Source organism: Polyodon spathula, chromosome 26, assembly GCF_017654505.1.
Source record: "Polyodon spathula isolate WHYD16114869_AA chromosome 26, ASM1765450v1, whole genome shotgun sequence".
NCBI lineage: Eukaryota > Metazoa > Chordata > Actinopteri > Acipenseriformes > Polyodontidae > Polyodon > Polyodon spathula.
In genome coordinates, this window is record NC_054559.1 from 11925106 (window position 1) to 11944617 (window position 19512).

Consider the following 19512-nt stretch of genomic DNA (forward strand, 5'->3'; position numbering starts at 1 on the left):
TTCTTTGGGGACCAAGAAAACAAAAACACAAATAAGCATGCCTTCTAAAAAGTAATGCAAACCATATAGTGTAAGAAATAACAAATGGGGCTGAAGTGAATTACTTTAGGTAATAATTGCATCTCAGGGTTCTGGTAAATTCATCATAAACCATTCGAGCTTCATTGTGTTTTAGGGGTCACCTGTACCTGTGATGTAAGATGTAATTATAACCTTGAAATTCACCGCAGAGTGTCTAATATTCTAGACAGTATAAAAAAACTATTACTATGAAATTCGTGAGTTTTCCTCCAACAATATAAAAGAAAACGAGACAACAGCAAATACTGCTTTATATTCATTTATTACCATACTTGTAGAAACTTAAAAAAACAAGCCATAGTAATAAGGAAAAACAACCTTTAGTGATGAACAATCATACATGAATTAATTGATATCAGCAATAATAAGGAAATAACCAGATAAAGGTTTTACAAAGAATACATAACCCAATCAGCCAATTAAAGCTCACATTTAAATATTTAATTCATTTAAGGTTTTCTGCCCTCTTTGTCAAAAGCCTGTCTTCTCAAAGTCACTACAAATATGTACATCATATTTATAAAATAGAACTGCTTCACTGTCCAGACATACAAATGTAGCTGAAGCACAATCACTGAATACAATGCTACAATATTTATAGGTGGATTGTTATATTGAGAACAAGGCACAGCATCACTATGTTGAATTATAATAACATGCACATTTACCCCTACGTTGGTAAATGTCTGGTATTTTCACATGATAATTATTCATAATATGGGACATGGTTCTGAAAACAAAAATCCATGTGCAAGTAAAAATCAGATTTGGAAGCTAAATTCTGGACAGCTGATAATTTCAGTTCAGAGATATGAATATAAATGTGCGTCTGGCACTGGATGTGCGATAGGCTTTCTATCAGAAACCTGGTTTCCTTATACATATTTTAAATAAAGTTACTTAAAGACAGAACTGTTGTGTTTAATTGGTACTGTAGCGCTGTAAAGCGGTGAACAGCATTTTCCAGATATGTGCTTATTCAAAATGGAAAAAGGGGGGGGGGGGTGGGACGACGACTCTGCAATCTTGTCTATCACCTGCCTCTCATGTTACAGACTCATCAAAGCTTGCTGCTACTTCTTTTGATGTAGTGGCAGTTCCAGGCAGAGCACATTGGAGCATGGTTTCTCGAATAGTGCACTTTACAAGGGAATTACAAGTGCAGCTCGCTCTGATTGTTTGTGGCTGAGTAAAACAAATTTGTTAACTAAGAGACACTCCTGCTGTCCTGGGAAATAAGTTGCGTAACAGTAAGCAGGTTAACAGTTCTGACACAATCACAAATCCAATTTTTAAAAGGTAACTCACACCTGTTCAGACAACTCAAACACTGTACAAAAAAATAAACATTGGTTTTGATACACTGCTTTCACAGCATGTGTTTTTCTATAGTTTTAATTTCCTAAAATGTTATTTTAGTAAATTTGACTGCAAAAATACACAGGGAGAATTAAAAAGTCAGGATACTTTAAGAGGCAAGCATTAATCTGTGGGTTGGAACTCTGGAGGGTTTCTAAATCTACCATCTGATTGGATGGAGACAAGCATCAGCTACATGGTCCCCTAGCAGTTCTGCTTTTTACCAGCAAGTGTATCGTCCAGGATTCCAAAAAGTGCACATTTACTTTATCATCCAATGCTTGAAATTGTGCAGGAATGCGGCATACAAAAATGGCTACACAATCTTGAGGATACGTTACTTGGGCCATCAAAATAATGATTTACGTGGGAGGAATCAACATTGTTATTTCTAGCATAAATTCAGAAGTGCCACAAAGTAAAGCCACATCAATAATATAATATTACATTTCCCTTAGATATACGTAAGTGAAGGTGCGGTAACCACTTCTACGAAAAGAAATCTTAGTTTATCTGAACACAAAAATAAAATTAAAAAATTAAAAAACACACACACAGAGGACACCCAAACATAAAAATATACCAAATACAGATTGGCAGAATAGTGTATTTATTATTTATTAAATAGATCTGACCTTATCAAATGCGGTATGTTTAAAGTGTCCTTTATGGAAATGCTTAAATTGGTGTCCGTAAAGTAAAATTATAATTAATAAACTCAACCTTTTGATAAAACTAAGGCCAAGTACAGTTCAAAAGCTACACAACGTGCTGTGAAATGTGCATTGAGTGTTGCCCATCTCATTTATAACACAAAATGACTGGCATGTTATAACAAAGGCGGCACACACATGCAAGATGCCAGTTATACAAGCTATGCCTGCTAGGCGCCAACATCACTGTTCAGTAAGGATCAGTGCTTGAAATGAGAAAAAAGTGGCCCACCTCTATCTGTCTTTCTTTCCCTGTGCAGCTCATCTAATCAGTACTGTGTCTAATCGCAACTTGACCTGGACCATTCAAAATAAATTCCCCCGCTAAATTTTGCAATACACTCTGGGAGTTGCTGTTGTTTTGTAATGCACTCTGGGAGTTGTAGTCTATGCTCTGCTGTGAAGTAAACCTTGCAGCTGCTGCTGGGACAACAAAGTAAGAACTAGAAAGTCACATAATTGCAGCTGACAGCTTGGAAATGACAACGGGCAGATAGTCAGCGATAAGCGCCAAAGTGCTACTCCAATGTTTTAAATTGAGAAGTAGCGGTAGTCCGTACCGGTGAGTACCGCCCCATTTCAAGCAGCGGTAAGGACCCTAGTGAGGTGGCAGGAGGGGGGTGATGACTAGTCTCAGATAGCTATTATTTATAATACAGTACATAATTTATAGAGTCTGGAAAAAGCTAGCGTTTCTGCTGATGCACTTCCAGCAACCTGTACATTTCACTAAAGGTATACCTTTGAAAACATTATTTGTGAAGTGGATAAACAAAATGTCTGTCAGTTGAGAAAATGGTTAATCTAACACTGTAGTTTAAAACAGTAATTTTTTTTTAAATTCAGTGTTCATTTGTATAAATCAGACATAGTAAAATAAAAGTAATCAAGTAGGGTTGCTTTCAGAAGTATCAGAATTATAACACTAAAGCAATAATCATAAGATTGTGCATTTAGTTAATTAAATCAGTCAGTCAAACACATATGTGGTGATTTTGCCATCTAAAATCTAAAATGCAAATCACAAATTAATATAATCTTCTGGGCATTACAAGTATAAAGGCTTTTTGCATTTCAACTGTGGCAAAAAAAATCTAATTTCAATCAATCAAAATGTTTATGAATTAATTTGGGAGATATATATATATATATTTTTTTTTTTTTCTGAGATCTTTGTCAATTATAAGTACCACCTACATTACTGCTTACACTATTTACACCTGTTTCAAGCAATAAACTATGATTGCCCTCTAGCTAAAAAAGCACAAGTTTTTGTGCGAAAATGGCACAGCAAAGAAAGAAAAAAGGTTACATTTCCATTTTTTTTTAAATAACTCAATTATCTTGAAAACAAATTTGATGTAAAATGAAGACAGCATTGTTGCATCAACAATGTAGTAACTAAAAATACCCTTTGAAAGGCTGTTGCGCATATTTGTACTCATTCTGATTAGTGTTCTGCGTCGTCGTCATAAAACACAGTGTCTTGCTGGAGGTGGCTTGGAAAGGAAAGTTTGTGCCGTGTTTATGAAGCATGCTGCTCGTCCTCGGTATGGAGGCTGCTCAGGTGGGAGAGGAGAGGCTGGCTTGAACTGTTTGTGCTCTGACTTTTCAGGCTCTCGGTCGACTCGGAGGATCCTGTTGAGATAGTGAGGAATTAGGAAGCAGTGTGGAAAAAATCTGTCCAAGAGCTTACCAGAGGAGGCAGGTATCAGGTGGTCTTTCATCCAGCAATCAGAAGTCACCCTGGGAGAAATGTACTAAAAGGGATACCAGTTTCGAACTCTACTTATAGTCAAACAGCGATTAGGCTCAACTCTTCTACCATCTCCATGCTTAAACAAACGCTGACCCACATCTTGCAGGTTTTCACTTTCCTGAGCACACCTCTTTGTTTTTACCTCGATAAGGGGAATGCTCAAACAAATAACTAAACCATAGTGCAGGGTAATAATTTAGCCTTGTAATGGATACTTCTAATAGGAACACTCTAAAAGTTGGGCTCTGGTTAACAAGCCTCCATAGCTTGATACACATCTCTTGGTATATTATAGTTCTCAGATTCTAGAGACAGAGACACATAGGAAACAATGTAGATCCACAGAAGAAAATAACAGGGAGACAGTAAAGGCAACATACCAGAGTTACTCCTCAATACCAACTGAGCAGGAGTCAGGACCCAGGGCTGCCCAGACCAAGAAGAGGAGGGGGAGTGGAAGAGAATATTAGAAAAACAATGACACACAGATTAGAGGCGAGACTCTCTGAATAATGGAAAGCGATTACTTAACGTAAGCAATCAAATCAAGGCATAAACCCATAAATGACGCATTGCTTCCTTTCCATTATCTACTGATTGATAAAATGAGCTCTTTATCGCCATACTACAGCTATCAAAAAACTTACCTTGTTACAAACCACATCTACAGATTAACTTGATTCCCCATTGATTAGATGTAAATCAATCTGTAACTTACTTACTCATTCGATTTATCTAGTAAAATTACCTTTTCACTTGAATCTATACAATTAACTGTCCTTCATCTGTTCATTCACCAAACAGGCTATTTGTTAAATCAATCAATCTTAAAAATTTACTTAAATCTGATAACTGACACAAAGAATAAGCATGTTAGAAGTTCTTCCATAGTTTGCCAAAAAAGCTTATATAGCAACAATGTAACAGATGGAAGTAAGTCAACACAATGTGGCCTATCAGTATCTTTATGAAGTCCAGTACAACAAATTAATTGAAAATTAGTGCTGTAGCTAGGCAGCTGTGTCGGAGAAATCTGGTGGTGGAGTGTTTCCAATTCCTGATTTGTTGTATTTCGCTGTAGATCTGTCAAGTTTCCAGTCCTCTAAGGAGCATACTTTAACCCTAGGCATAGCCCAGTATTTCCCCCAGGGGTGGGATTGAGAGCAAGGCTTCACAGGGCAGGTTTACCTGGCAGGGAGATCTCCACTGGCGGGTCACTGTCGGTCTTAGTCAGGCTACTGTGCTCACTGCTGCTGTCTTGGAGAATATCTACCATGGACCGGGATCTCTGAACTGCCAACATTAAAGCAAAAGCTGCTTTCAGTCCACCAGCATCCAATGACAATGATACTCGCTCACTCACACATTCAGTTATCAGTACTGATCTTCCAAACAGGTTAACAGATAATGGCTTTAAATTTTAGTTTTTCCTCACCTCTGTTCGGTGTGACAGAATCTTCTGCTGGTGTGGTCTTAGGATGACAAAACACAACAAAAGAATAAATAAAATAAGACTTGCATCAAAGAATCTAGATGAAAGTGAGAATCAGCAGATTGCATCATGTACCAGCGACACAGATGGATTTATTCAACTGAAACTTACAGATCCTGTACTCTTAGTACAGTTGGACAGTCTTGCTAATTTTTCATTATTGAAAGCAATGAGCCATAAATCATACACTGCATGCTTACCTGGTCTTTTGTTTGTGTTTCTAAAACCTAATACAATAATCACATTTCTATCCATTCCTGAGCAACTGAAAGAGCCCTACTGTGCCTACCTCTGGTGAAGTGGGATTGCTCGGTATCAGAGGGTGAGGCTGGGCATCAGAAACTGCAGACAGCTTCTCTTCATCGTCTTCCTGGATTGGGGAGGAGGGGGAGCGCAGTGTGCTGCAATGAATGGTAAAAGAAAGGAATGGATTATACAGTCACTGTCTAATAATTGCCCTAGTAGTTTAAGCTAAAGGACAAGCTTGCTTAGCTTGAACTGCATGTAAACAAACAGTCTTGTTGAAATTAAGTAAATGTGATGCTGTACCTCAGGGGGGCCACATTTCAATACTAGAATTTTGTTCCACGATAGTTACGAATCCGGTAGTTCCATATCGGCATGTTTCATGGGCCTCACCTGTCCGGTGACTTGCTGACCTTGCCCTTGTCCATGGCTCGGTCGCCGGTGCCCAGAGGCATGCTGGAGAGGGGGAGAGACTCCCCCAGACCCCCAGAGAAGTTGATCTCTTCATACAAGGGGGCAGAGGGGATTTCTGCAGATACTGATCGCTGGCCATTCAGGGCTTCGAGCAGAGAGATAGGTTCAAAGCCTGGTGGGATATTGTCTAAGCTCTTTTAAAAAAAAAAAAAAAAAAAAAAAAAAAAACAAGAATTTTACATATTCATCCACTTTATAATACTTAATTATAATACTTAAATAATTGGAAGAATTAAACTTCATTTAAACAAGGCTTAGCTTGGGCCAATTCACTGAACTGATGCCATCAATGCTTGTGTGATCGCAGTGGATTCGTTTTAAAACTATTAATGTTTATCATATAAAATCTTTAGAGTACCCTATCAGAGCACAAAACAGGAAGATAAGCATTTTGTGAAACTTTGGAAATTCAAGACAAAACAAAAAATAAAAAAAAATCAATGCTTTGAACTGTATCTATATCTAGCTCACACTGAGCGGTAGGGAAGCTGTGATTCCCCAGCTCAAGTCTGCTTTCTAACCGGAGACATTGTTGAATTGGTCAGACCGCCACTTTCTGCAACACAAGCATTATTTAAAAGGCCCAAAAGCTGATTAGCTTATGATGATTCTTTTCTTATGAAAATGTCACTCAGATTAAACCAAAAGTGACAGCATGAAAACCCAGGACTGCAACACAAGATAACTATTGCACACAACAGAGGTGTATGCTATTCTAAAGGACACCCTAACAGCTTAAAGATCAACCATTTTGCCTTGCACACTGTATGTGCTGTATATCTGGGTGCATCAGAGGCTACGGACTGTGCGTGTCACATACCGAATGCTCGTCATGGTCCACTGTTTGTGCTAGGACAGGGCTGAAGGATACAGGAGACAGAGCCCCAGGCTTCTTGCGGACAGCCCGGATCTGAAGCAATGCACGGAAAGCTATGGATAAAAAAGAAATACTCATTTGTCATATTTTGTAATTAACTAAACAAAATGTACCTAGTTTCTCAATGAGCCCCTAGGTAAAGATATAATAGCTACATAATTTGTAATAAATGCTCCCCCTTTCTAGTTTTAAATTACAATACTGTGCTTTTCCAAAAATGCTTTAAAATTCAGGTTTCCCAGTCCAAATATAGTTACTTAAGACAAAGAATTTGTAGTCCTTGGCAGGGAATACCGTGTGCCTCTGTTAATGTATGTTCAGTGTCAGGCATCTTTAAAGAAGAGCACACAGTACAAGTTACTGCCCTAATAAAACTATTTTATTGCCCCCTCTTCTCCTCCAAACACTCACGCAATCTGCAGATGGGACAGTTGTTGGCCTGGTAACGCAGGGTGTCAGCACAGGAGTTACACAGACACAGGTGTCGACAGGGCAGGATCAGGGTGTCGCGCAGGTCTGACAGGCACACCACACACTCATTGCTGTTGTCACTGTTCTCATCATCTGAGGGCTAAAAACAAAAGGTATCGCACCACACGTTAAAAGGCAAACATTTGAATAAAATGGTTATCATAAAGCATGCAATCAAAAAGTATCTCCTGAACTAACAGTATTTTGTAAAATAGATCAGCATGGCTCTAGCCAAGAGTATCAATACTGATATAATACCTTTGTCTCCTGGTTGTTCTTGTTTTCTATTCCATAGATTTCCTGAAGCAGGTAGCTCACACGATCCACCTAAAGTATGGGTGCAGCAGTGTTTCAGCAAACACTTTTTTTGTAATAAAAAGCAACACTGTGGCTAACCAAGCTTGTAATTTTCATGCAATGACATTTGCAGACACAAGGGGGCTCTAGCTGAAAGAAGATAACTAACAGGGTGTGCCAATTCCTGGTGCAGGGCTTTCAGAAAGCTTCACTGAACCCAAATATATTTAACAGACAACAGAACTAGGCAAACAGTCAATATCTCTAGTGTAACAAATGCAGCAAGCTGGTCTGCTACTACAGTAAACAAAGCACAATCAGAAATTTTCCTGTTTAATAGAGTGAGATGTCCTGCTTCTACAGCCTTGAATACTACACAACTATTTTAATCACGAGATGTATGGTTACTTACAATTTGTTTCTGTTTTAAAGGCTTCACTGAAAAACTGCCGTCAACGTGCTGCCAACAAGAAAATTACAGAAACAATTAGTTTTAAGTTACTACTTTTTTTTTGTTAAAGCATCTGTCATTGTTAAAAAGGGTGACTGCGCCAGTCCAATTAATAGTATTTATTATTTTTGTTACATTATACAATTTTGAAACAATATTCCAACACAAGTATCTCAACAATTTAACAATTTGCTTTAAATTTAAATAAGACATTAATTGTGGCTCTGCCTCTGATTCTGAATCATCTGCTGATTATTTATCGGTATATAAAATAAATACAGAATTTTTATGAAACGTATATTGAAACATTTTTATGAAACATGGCACTTGAACAAAATATTATGTTGACAGTTAAAATAAGTAAATTACTAAATATTACCACAATATATTTTTTTAAAATTTTTGTTTTTCTAATAATTTAAAGTAAAGCACCATGAAGACACTTCACACCTGTCTAACATTTACAGACATCACTTGGCTCACTGCTGGCATTAACATAAGCAGGAAAACCTAAGAATTATATTACAACAGCTCAGAAAACAACTGTCCAGCACTGTTGTGAAAATCATATTTACAGTCTTCCACTAACAACGTAGTTCAGTCTACAAATGAAGGTGTTGTGAAAAGACCAATTTATCTTACTGCTGGCATTACAAAAACAATAAAAATATGAAACAATTTAGTAACAGTCCAGCAATTTCACGTGAGAGTAATTCTATGTACAGTACTCACTCCATAAATGCAGTTTAGCATTTTACTGGCATTACAATAACCAGGATAAAATATGAAACAATGATTAAAAAAAAAAAAAAAAAAAAAGTGTACTGTTGACTGACTTGTTGCTCTACACAGGTTCAGTGCTGTGTATCACCTGATTGCAATTTAAATAGCGCTCCTTTTAATGTAAATGCATAAATTAATCTTCCCAACTGTTTCTTTGCTAATTCTGTCTTACTGGCTAAACTTAGTGTCTACATCCTTTACACAGTAAAGCGATCGATTTCCTTTAAGGAATGTATAAGTAGAAAAATAGCTTTGAGCTTGTTTCTTCATCGTCAGATAATATAATGTAATTATGAAACAGCCACGGTTAAATATTGCTAATTATAGCTTTATTAAAAGGCAGGTAGCATGGAAAGAAATAAACAATAATTATTCAACAATTCATTTGACTTACTTACTTCGGGAAAGCCCTGTCTGATTGCAGTACTACAGTAACTTGGTTTTTCAGCACAAAAAAATGCAGTGCTTTGTCATTGCTGTGGTCTTATTTGCTTTCTTGTTCTCTCTGTATTCACATCTGGCAATAAGACCTTTTAATGGTATTAACTCATACATGCTCAATGGAATGACAGCAAAACTCATATAGACAATGAGGTTTTTTTTTTTTTTTTTTTTTTTTTAGCTCTTTTACTAAAACATTGCTTTTTTTTTCTTTGTTGGTGCTGCTGCCATGTTGAGTTTCAGCAGAGACACGAGTGAAGTCACATGATGAATAAACTCAACTTGCTGCCAAAAAAAACAAAACACATGGTATGTCTTCTTAATGATATATATATATATATATTATAGATATATATATATATATATATATATATATATATATATATTATACACTTAAATGTGTATTTGCGACTTTGAGTATATTTTGAGTACATTTACGCTTGAGATGATGATGTTTCTGAAATGGTAGGTTTTTTAAAAGGGAAATACGACAAAAAACGTCAGAGTGAGAGTGTTGTGATTTTTATTTATGTTTACCAGAGTATTTATAATTCTAAATAGTGCAGAAAGATTGTGCTTCACTGATTATTATTCAATTATACGACTGCAAAGTTCACGAGCAGCACTCTCCATAGAGGCAGACTCGCCAGATGCCTGCTCTGCCCAGCCTGTACTAGTAGATTACCTCTGAGCCTTTGCCTTTGAGGGAACACATCACATAACTTATCCATTTTGGTCAGTAACCACATTATGCAAGTTGAACTCTCCTTGAAGATAAATGTTATGGAATCTGATACTGTCTGCATGACTTTTATAAACACCATTGTAAAGTGTGATAAAAAGCAATGGAATGATTTTCATTGAAAGTCTCTCAGGAAGGATGATGCCCATAAAGCGTTGCTTTGCCATTTAATAACCACTAATGGCTTTCACAGCCGGAAAATCCACAGAGCTTACTTAACTGTAAATACTCCAGCTTCAAAAGACTACGTGGTATATGGAGGTAGAAAGAACACTTGTTTGCGAACAAACATAAGAATTAATAAAAACACTTCAGTGGACCCTACCTTCAGGTAATATTTATTGGGTCAATGGAGCTGTTGTTTTTCTGCAATGGCGACATTCAACGTAATACCAGTCTTGGCAGTCACCATTGCATTTGTGAGATGCTTTGCTCATTCAAGTAATTTGCATATTTTTAAAAGAGCAGAGGATTACCAATCCGTACCAAGATATTTAGAAAGCAAACAGGTTATCTTTAAATCTCACTTACTTTTTCAAAGGCTGCCAAAAGAACATGTGCATGTCCTGTGATCTCTGCAAGGAGGAATGAAGAACACAATGGTATTAAGCTTCCTAATGTCGATGTTCAAATGCATACAGGACTAAAACAAACAAGAAATGGGAGTTCATTTTTACAGGACAACACTGATATTGAAGACAAACATTACATCAGTCGTATTAGATCAGAGGTCAGTGTGAATGTCTTGACTAACAGAAAAAAGCATAGACTACCTTTGTGAAGAGATTATTAATATCTGACAGCTTTAGGTCTTTATCATCCAAAAAAAAATCGTCACATGACAACAACATGGCAGCCATCTTAGGTCTCAGTAAGGGGCATTGTTAGATTTACACAGTGATGCTTAAATTATAAAACCTACCATCACCTTCATCAACCACAGCTCGGATCACCACTGGGAAAATGCCTTTTTCCAGGTCAAAGTTCAGCTGAAAAGAAATCCTGATGTTCAGCAACAATCCCAAGGTATCAATACAAAGCACCACCATCATGCCTGGTTCTCAAAAGTAAAAGCACAAAAAGTCTACAGTGGAGTGATGTTCATTAGTTCATTTTTATAGAAATAGTTGGGCCCACCTTTTCTAATGATCTGTTGTTAATTACAGTTAGTCCCTAATACTGCTGCAAGATCACTGACCGTTAAACAGTTAGAAACAATTAGCAAAATCAAATTATAATTACCCATTACTTTATATCATTTCCGTGCCTGCAACTATATGGAGGAATCTTTTTTGGAACTGATTGCCATTACACTGTAAGCAAGTGATTTATAATGTTATCTAATTAGTGATGACCCTCTTTAAAACCTTCAGAAATTTTTGCAAATACCAGACCCAATGTCTGTTTAATGTAGAACATGCTGCCAAGCAGCAATTCTATCCCCTTCGTCACAAATCAAGCACTGAAAGTGCAGTAAATTGGTAGGAACAGCATAATTGAGGCTTCAGTTAAATGCCCTGTAACTAAAAATGTTCTGTACTGTTAAAACAATGTTATTATGTTTTGAGATTGTTACATTTCAAGTACGGTCCTATACAAGTGACATTTGGCTTTACGTCTCACTGGCCATGGCTAAAGTTTATGAGCTTACATAGGAACAGGAATTACCTTCACCCTCACAGTTGTTTTAGAACATGCTGTATTATTAGGGGTGTTGATTTCTTTTGTGTTTCAAGCTATAGAATTAGCACAACGTCAAAGTCAAGTGATGTCATGTATGGAGCATCAGAAACCTTTCAGACAGCATGACCTAAGTGTTTACTAAAGCAGTTATAATGGGAATTTAAAGAGCTGCCATTAACTTATTTAACACTCGAAACTACTGTAACTCTTCCCCCAGCCCCTACCAACTCTTTAAAAAAAATAATCATGCAGTTCACGCTAGACATTTTTTGTCAAATTGTTTTCTACAAGACTATGAAGTTTCATTTTACGCAGATTTTATGTTTGAAGCTCAAGCATTACATAAAATGTGTCTAATTTTCTCAAAATTTTCTCAATTTAAAGTTCAGATGTACAGGCATGGAAACAAGACTCACTGAATAGCAATTTCACCCATTCTGTTTTACTACAAGCTTGACTGGCCACAGTGCATAGGTAACAAGTTCAGGTGTGTCTTATTAAACTCATAGTGAATACAGGAATGGGTCAAACTGCTAAGCAATGGGAGTTTTATTTCCATTTCTGGATGTACATTTGCTTGTTTCCATAAGTGGCCATAGTGCAGAACGGAGATACAAAATGTCTTTGCATGACACCATTGCACCTTGTGAGGGTTTAAAATTGAATTGAGACGCAGATACGAGAATGTCAACCCGTGTTTTGGTATCATTTATACAATCTCCTTAAATTACTGTGAAATCCTAATTAACTGCTGTGATATGGTCCCTTTTTATTTTTAAATACTGTAATTTACTAACATTAATAAATAAGCCAGCCTCATCAAAGCAGAGGAGACTGTTTTCAAGTGCTACTCACCTCTTCCTCTTTCCACTTGGAGAAATCCATTTTGAAAGAAGGCAGTGAAAACTGCTGGCTCACCCCTCTTTTGTAATATACTGTTTCAGAGACCAGGGCAGGGTTCCGTGGGTTGTATCTACAAAACACAAAAACACAGGGTACCGCAGGCATATACATGTAACTGCACTGGTGCATGCATTTATTTTAAACAATATATAAGTACACTTTTGTCTCAGGAAAATCTGTTTTCTTTTCACAACAGAAAATTTCATGTGACACAGGATGGTATATTTCATATTACTGTATATAAACACATAATCCAATCCTGCCTGGCTTCTTTTTACCCTCTAATATTTGCATTTCTACTAATAGATTAAACTGTAGGCATGTTTGTGGTGGTTAATGTTAAGAGAATTATAAAGGAAAAGGACCTATACGTTATTCATATCTCTGAAAATAATTTTTCAAATACTGTAACTGATAACATAGTGTTTTATGGTATGCCTCTTTGATTTCCTTGCCCCACTAGCTGTAAACTGAAAAAACGGAGATACACCCTTTCTGCTATACCCCTGAACCTCCCTCCTGCTCTCAATATACATGCCAATGCTGTTCCAACTTTATGTATACATAGTGACAAGGTAGTTGCTAGGAGAACTAGATATTTTCCCTGTCTGGGTAAGTGAATATAATTCAGCAGTATGGGATTGGATTTTGTGTATGGAGAAGCAGTCTTCACTAATACCTACAAAAACAAATCCTCTTGAAAAATCAAACACACGTTTACATGTGTTGTGTGTGTCTTTCATACATGAAAATGTGAGGTCTACAAAATGAAAGGAAATACATACGTGTTAAATTTTCTGTTAAATTTTAACTATTTTTTTACTTTTGTAAAAGTTTGGAGATTTTAGAATTTTGATACTAAGTCTCTTTTCACAGAAATCTTGGAAGAGGGTAAACTACACCTACTTCAACCAAGCCTTGAACTTACACTGCCATCCCATTGGAGAATTCCTCAGAGGCCTGGCAGTAAATGCTGATTGCCACGGGAGCATCAGCATCAAAGGTGAACTCCACACTGTACAGGACTCTTGGCTTCCCATTCTCTTCTTCGGGGCCGTCTGAATCATCTTTGTACCTGCAAGACATCAGACAGACAGTCAGCACTTTATCATCAACTCAGACCCCTTTGGCAGGACAATGAGCATGAATGCAGGAATGGGTTGGCTTTGACGCTTTGCAGGGACTCCTACCTGCACAGGCCAGGATAAAACCAGAGCTATGGTAAACTGGCAGTGCAAAAGCCTGATATTGCAAAAAGGGTTCTGTATAAGAATGCGCCCTTTCCACTCTAAATGCCATACATGGGATGATGTTTTATTCCTGCCTCTGGGACTAAGTGACATTGCTTTCTGCAACTAACCTTGGCTTTTACAAGCTTCAGTGAAACTATCAGATCAGCCAAACTCAGCTAACGCCTTCCCCCACCGGGGAACCTGCTCAGGCTAACCGTCTTATGGAATTGCACATATGACAATCAGCCTGTCTGTCTTAGTTTCTTTTCCATATAGCATTGTGTATAGGGCTTTGTTTCTACATTCAGACAAAGGATATGAAACTGAGATCATACGTGCCATCCCATAAGCACTTCCTGTATTTCCAAAGGACTTAAAATGTGTTAAATCATTTTTACTCACCTGACCAGGCGAAGGGAGTCTTTCCTAATGTTAACTAAACTCCTCAATGTCTTTACTGGTTCATGGGGAGCTGGGGTAACATATGGAAACTAAACAAAAACAAAACAGGAATGAAAAATAAATCAGCTCCAAAAAGGAAAAAAAAGCAAATGCCCACAATATAACTGTGATAAAGTCTTAGGTGGTGTAAACAATCCATTCAACACAACTTCTGGTTTGGTTAATATTTAGACAACATAATGCGCTGTCTGTGTACTTGAAACAAAGAAATTAAAGCTTGCTATTAAAAAAATAATAATAATCTAAAGTGTTTGTGTGAGATTCAAAGATACAGTATTTTAAACACATTCTAAAGAGCAGTTTTCAGGCTACATGGTCAACAGACAGAAGCACACTACTTCAAGGACAGGGCTTGATTAGAAAAGCAAAATGATTTATTGCACCGATGCTCCATGCAATACATATAAAACAAAATATTAAGGTGGCTTGTATTCTGTTCTGTAATATCTTTTTCAGTAGCATTATGATTTGTGCTTTATTTGCTCTGCTTTATATAGCCCATTTAATTCACCAACATAATATATCTATATTATTGCTGACACTAAAAATATTCATGCGATTGGCTGTAGCACACACAAAGATAAAATTCACAGTGCAGACCCATCATATTTTAATAAAGGGAACATTTTTGAGTCGGAAGGACTTCTACGACAAAGCGTAACATTGTTGATTGTTTTAGGCAGCTTTATAATTAAGAATGAGCTTATAATTAAGAATGAGCTTGCAATGAGCTATATTCTGTACAGAATATAGCACTGATTATTTCAGTCTTATTCTAGCCTTGATCTGCTTTACAAGCTCAAGTTTTATAGGCTAATTCTACATCAGTTTACTGAAACTAGTGGTTTTCTCTCCTAATAATACTAGTTCAGGGTTGGACCCTGACTCCAGTAGTCTACCTAAAAATAAATTGTTACTTTTCATTTCCTTCTTGACTTATGTACAGTTTGTACAGTTAGGCAGTTTCTAGCTTTCCTTTTACCTGCACAGGTCTGTTCCCAAGGAAATTCAGGTCCGTGTTCTCTCCAAACAGGTATCCCTCTGGGTGTGGAGTATCAAACTTTTCCCCTCCCATGAAGAAATGACTTGCAAAATAGTTTCCTAAAATGAAACATTCAAGGGATAGCACCAAATCATTTTTTCTTCTAGTATTTTTTTTTTTTTTTGCAGTTTTATGGCTTCTTCACCTTACTAAAGAAATAATCAACTCTGAAACACAGTATCAAGTACTTTCAATCAAAGAATTACACAAAACAGCAACAGCGCACCTAAGCAAATTCAGCACAGTTCACAGGAGCTTACATTTTAAGTACAGTAAAGACAAACTAAAAGGTTATGCTGCACACCTGTGCGTAAACGCTTTGCCGGTGGGTAAATGAAATTGCTATAATGTTACAAACCAAAGCAACATAGTTAGAATGCAGCCTTAGATGATTAACGTGTGTGTGTGGACCCCGAAACTCACAGCATATCCGAAACTAACCATTTTTGGAAGACTTGCTTATGATCATAGAAATAATTATAGGCTGAAGTGAGGGAACTTGAAGGTGTGGTCATACTTCTAGACCATGAGCTCTTAACCAGCCTTACCTACGGCACAAGACAACTTGAAAACTATTTGTAAATGTAAAAGCGCTATTTTCACACACAGGAAGTCTGTCACAAAAAAAGGTATGCCTCACCCACATGACTCAGATTAATGTAATTTAAAAAACAAACAAACAGAAAAACACACAAAAACTAATAGGATTTGTACTGTAGTGAAGCAGATTTACACATTTCAGTCTATCATGCAATCATCTTTGTTATCCAAACTGCCCCTTTACTGCTAGATGCTCCTACAGTTTGTACTCCACTATTTTAACACAAGGCAAAGCTAAAAATGACATACCTGGTTCACTTTTCTTTAACCTAAACAAATATTCTTTAAAAGAAGAGCCTGCATAATTTTATATTATAAAACTATATTAACAGCCTGTGATACACTCCTTAAACTCTGGGCCTCTAGCTGTCCAAAATGTTGAACTGTGTATATGACCGTCACAAGCAAAAACCTGGATGGGTGGCAACTAGCAACCCTATTTCAACCCAACCCTAATGCTCCAGAAGAGAGATAGGTGCAAATCCTGCTTTAGAATTACAATAGGGTGACTTATCCACCTCTAACTACCTAACATTCATGACGTGTGTACACAGCACTGTTAGAAGTCCTGTCTCTACAAGCAACAAAAAGAGTAATGCAATAACAGGTGAACTTCAGCTAAAGAGCCCACATCATATTTTTTGGGGGGACTGGAGAGTTCCATTCGTTGGAAAAGGCCACCTTAAATCAGTTCAGTTTGCTTCCAAGTGAAATAATAACTGATAACTTGAAAATAACAAATGTATTAGGTGTGTTTGAGTGTGTGTTGGAGCCTTTAAATTGTTGTTTGTTTGTTTTTTCACTGAATAAAAAGCTTAGTAAAGAAAAAAAAAATCTCTTTAAACGCATCTGTAAACGTGTTCTGCAGCTGATTCAATGGGAATAACCTTTGCGGATCTGGCACCGTCCATGCCAGAAGCCTGCATATGTATTCCAAATTACTCCAGAATTTCTGCAGTTATTTGCTAACATATCGCTGTGTTTTCTTATTCTGTCGGTGTGATTTACTGTAGATAAACATAAATGACGTTAACTGTTATTATTGTAATATTATGAAAAACAAATCTCTGTATACGAAAAATAAGTTTTGTTTTTGTCTTCTTTTTGCTCAATTACTTGACAAGTAGCCAAACAAACGGTATTTTTGTTTCTACTTTCCTACCGTTCTGGATATGTCTAACCACAGATTTACTTTTTGTTGTATGTATGATTACATATGATTTTGTCATTTATAATATATATATATATATTATCTATATATAGATATATATATATTATATATAGATTTATACATACTGATTAGAGCTTACCCGATTTCGGAGGATACCTGTATGCAGAATTTGCTTGGATGTCAATATCTTCAACTCCAGCAATTCTTCGGCTTAACATTGAACCCATTTTTCAAACAAAATACAAAACTACGCAGGGAACACGTTAAAAACAAAAACTGGAACAACAAACCGGTATGGACTTAGTTACGTTTTTTTTTAAAAAAACACACACACACACACAGACAAATAAAATAATGACGACGTTCCACAGCTCGATCCCCCAAAAAAATTCAATCACACATCATAAAAGATTTCGCACGGTTTTGGTGTTTTCATAAAGATTATCCCGTAGTGATATGAATCCCGCTTAACATTTACAATTCGGGAAACCAAGCCCCAGATCCACCGAAATATGATTAAAAAACAAAACAAAATACAGGCGACAAAAAACGAGCAAAAAAAAGACAGTGTTTATTTTAGTTCAGTCCCAGCAACAAGGTGTCGCGCGACTTACGCCGTTTGCTCACATTTCTCAATGCACTTTGGGAAATGTCGTTGTGGAAATGCAAACTGTCAGATTCTACCAAGGGCTTTGTGAAGCGTGTAAAGAACTACAACTCCCGGAGCCCAGTGTCAGGTTGTCAGCTTGGCTTGCAGATTTCATGTGAAGTATCAGGCTCCATTCTTATTTTGTATGTTACATTACATATTTTGCGTCGTCTCCTTGTTTACTATAACCCGAAATCAGCGCTAAAATGTGTACAAGTCATTGTCATAGCAAAAGACGTTCAAATGCCAGCCGCCAGTTTCAAATTACAATCAACAGCAGGGCGCCCGTTTGTGGATTGGTTTGCTTTTATTAATAATGCATCAACGAGCAATCAAAATGCACTGCAGCCTTGCCTGTGTGGGTGCTAATGAATTATGCACCATGCCAACATTTGCATGTTTAATTTCACAAAATACCGATTATATTATCTATGTTCTATAATAAAGCATTTTTTTGAAATCTAAAATGCATTCTAAATGGGGTGAAAGTTCAACAGTATATCAGGGATTACATGGATACAGCAAACGTTAAGTTTTAAACTAAAGAAAGTCGTTTACTTTTTGTTATTTTTGTGTTCTGGCTGACCAACTCCACCTTATGCTTGGCAGAACACCAAGTTGCCACAATTCCCACCTCTCAGCGATTCCAGGGAGATCAACACTGACATCACTCTCTCCCTCTCTCTCTCTCTCTCTCTCACACTCTCACTCTCTCACACACACACACACACACACACACACCACACACACACACACACACACACACACACACACACACACTGCTGCCGGCGGCTGGCTCCGCCCCTTCTGCCTTCCATTGGTGCCGGGAGATTTGTTTACCTAATTTGGTAAGATAGTGCCACAAAGCGGCCTGGGAATTGGGCAGGAGATGCTGTCATTCAAAAATGTTTTAACCCCAGAATTTTAATAAACAAAGCGAGCCATGCTGGGAAATGCAGTCCAGCTGGTAGACAGACAATAGTAATTTGTAGAAAATATGTTTAGCACTAAGGGCATACGAAGGACATTACGTGGTATGTTTAATTAAGCATGGGTATAGTAGCTAACATTTAATTTGCAGGTACAGAAGCAAATGCTCAGATTAAAAGCACAGAAACGGCAATCTGTTAAAAAAAAAATACACAAAACAGTATTCATGTCAAACACTTCATGCCAAGGAAGCTTTTCATTTTAATCTTTCGTTTTTGAAATACATACAATAGGGTGTGTGTGTATACATACATGGTGATCTTGGTTAACGCAGGCAGGCGCCTCACACACGGGGTGGCAATCCATACAGGCGGAGGACGGACGCTAACCCGGGACCTCTCGCACTAAAGCATAGCGCCGATACCGCTGTACAAAAGAGCAGGCTCCTTTGCAAGGAGAGTATATCGGGCTAATGTCTTTGTATGTGATTACGTCACCTACCAGCCCTGCTGCTGCCTTCCCCCGTGCATGCTACGCTACACATATGCATGACTTTGAATAGTCTATTTGTCTTGTTGACACGGTACATATACAGTATGCTGCATGCATATATTTGTTATCATTTGATCCTCCCAAGTCAGCCGGTGCCAATGT

General features: G+C 37.3%; 1 protein-coding gene across 5 annotated transcripts; it reads right to left on the bottom strand.

Annotated features, from left to right (window-relative positions):
• Window positions 1-324: 324 nt before the first annotated feature.
• Window positions 325-17913, bottom strand: mgrn1a (mahogunin, ring finger 1a). 5 transcript variants are annotated; one of them, XM_041229437.1, is made up of 17 exons: window positions 17419-17913; window positions 15449-15567; window positions 14407-14495; window positions 13701-13847; window positions 12725-12842; window positions 11109-11175; window positions 10718-10761; window positions 8182-8229; window positions 7731-7799; window positions 7413-7572; window positions 6945-7054; window positions 6044-6258; window positions 5694-5805; window positions 5348-5384; window positions 5101-5205; window positions 4293-4338; window positions 3704-3791 (listed from the first exon to the last, which is right to left on the bottom strand). In XM_041229437.1, exons 1-16 carry the CDS (start codon window positions 17504-17506, stop codon window positions 4298-4300), a joined length of 1569 nt encoding a protein of 522 aa, XP_041085371.1. In that variant the 5' UTR covers window positions 17507-17913; the 3' UTR covers window positions 3704-3791; window positions 4293-4297. The 5 variants fall into 5 exon arrangements, with proteins under 5 accessions (XP_041085370.1, XP_041085369.1, XP_041085373.1 ...); XM_041229436.1 differs by lacking the exon at window positions 4293-4338 and having other exon boundaries at window positions 325-3791; window positions 11115-11175; window positions 17419-17910; XM_041229435.1 differs by lacking the exon at window positions 4293-4338 and having other exon boundaries at window positions 325-3791; window positions 17419-17910.
• Between the last annotated feature and the right edge of the window lie 1599 nt (window positions 17914-19512).

Excerpts from the sequence above, each read along its gene's own strand:
- mgrn1a (XM_041229435.1), bottom strand. The coding sequence starts at position 17,506 with ATGGGTTCAATGTTAAGCCGAAGAATTGCTGGAGTTGAAGATATTGAC. Across the intron at positions 10,762-11,108 it reads TGTGGTTGATGAAGGTGATG|AGATCACAGGACATGCACAT; the intron begins GTAGGTTTTATA and ends TCCTCCTTGCAG. Across the intron at positions 6,259-6,944 it reads TGGACCATGACGAGCATTCG|AGCTTAGACAATATCCCACC; the intron begins GTATGTGACACG and ends TTTTTTTAAAAG.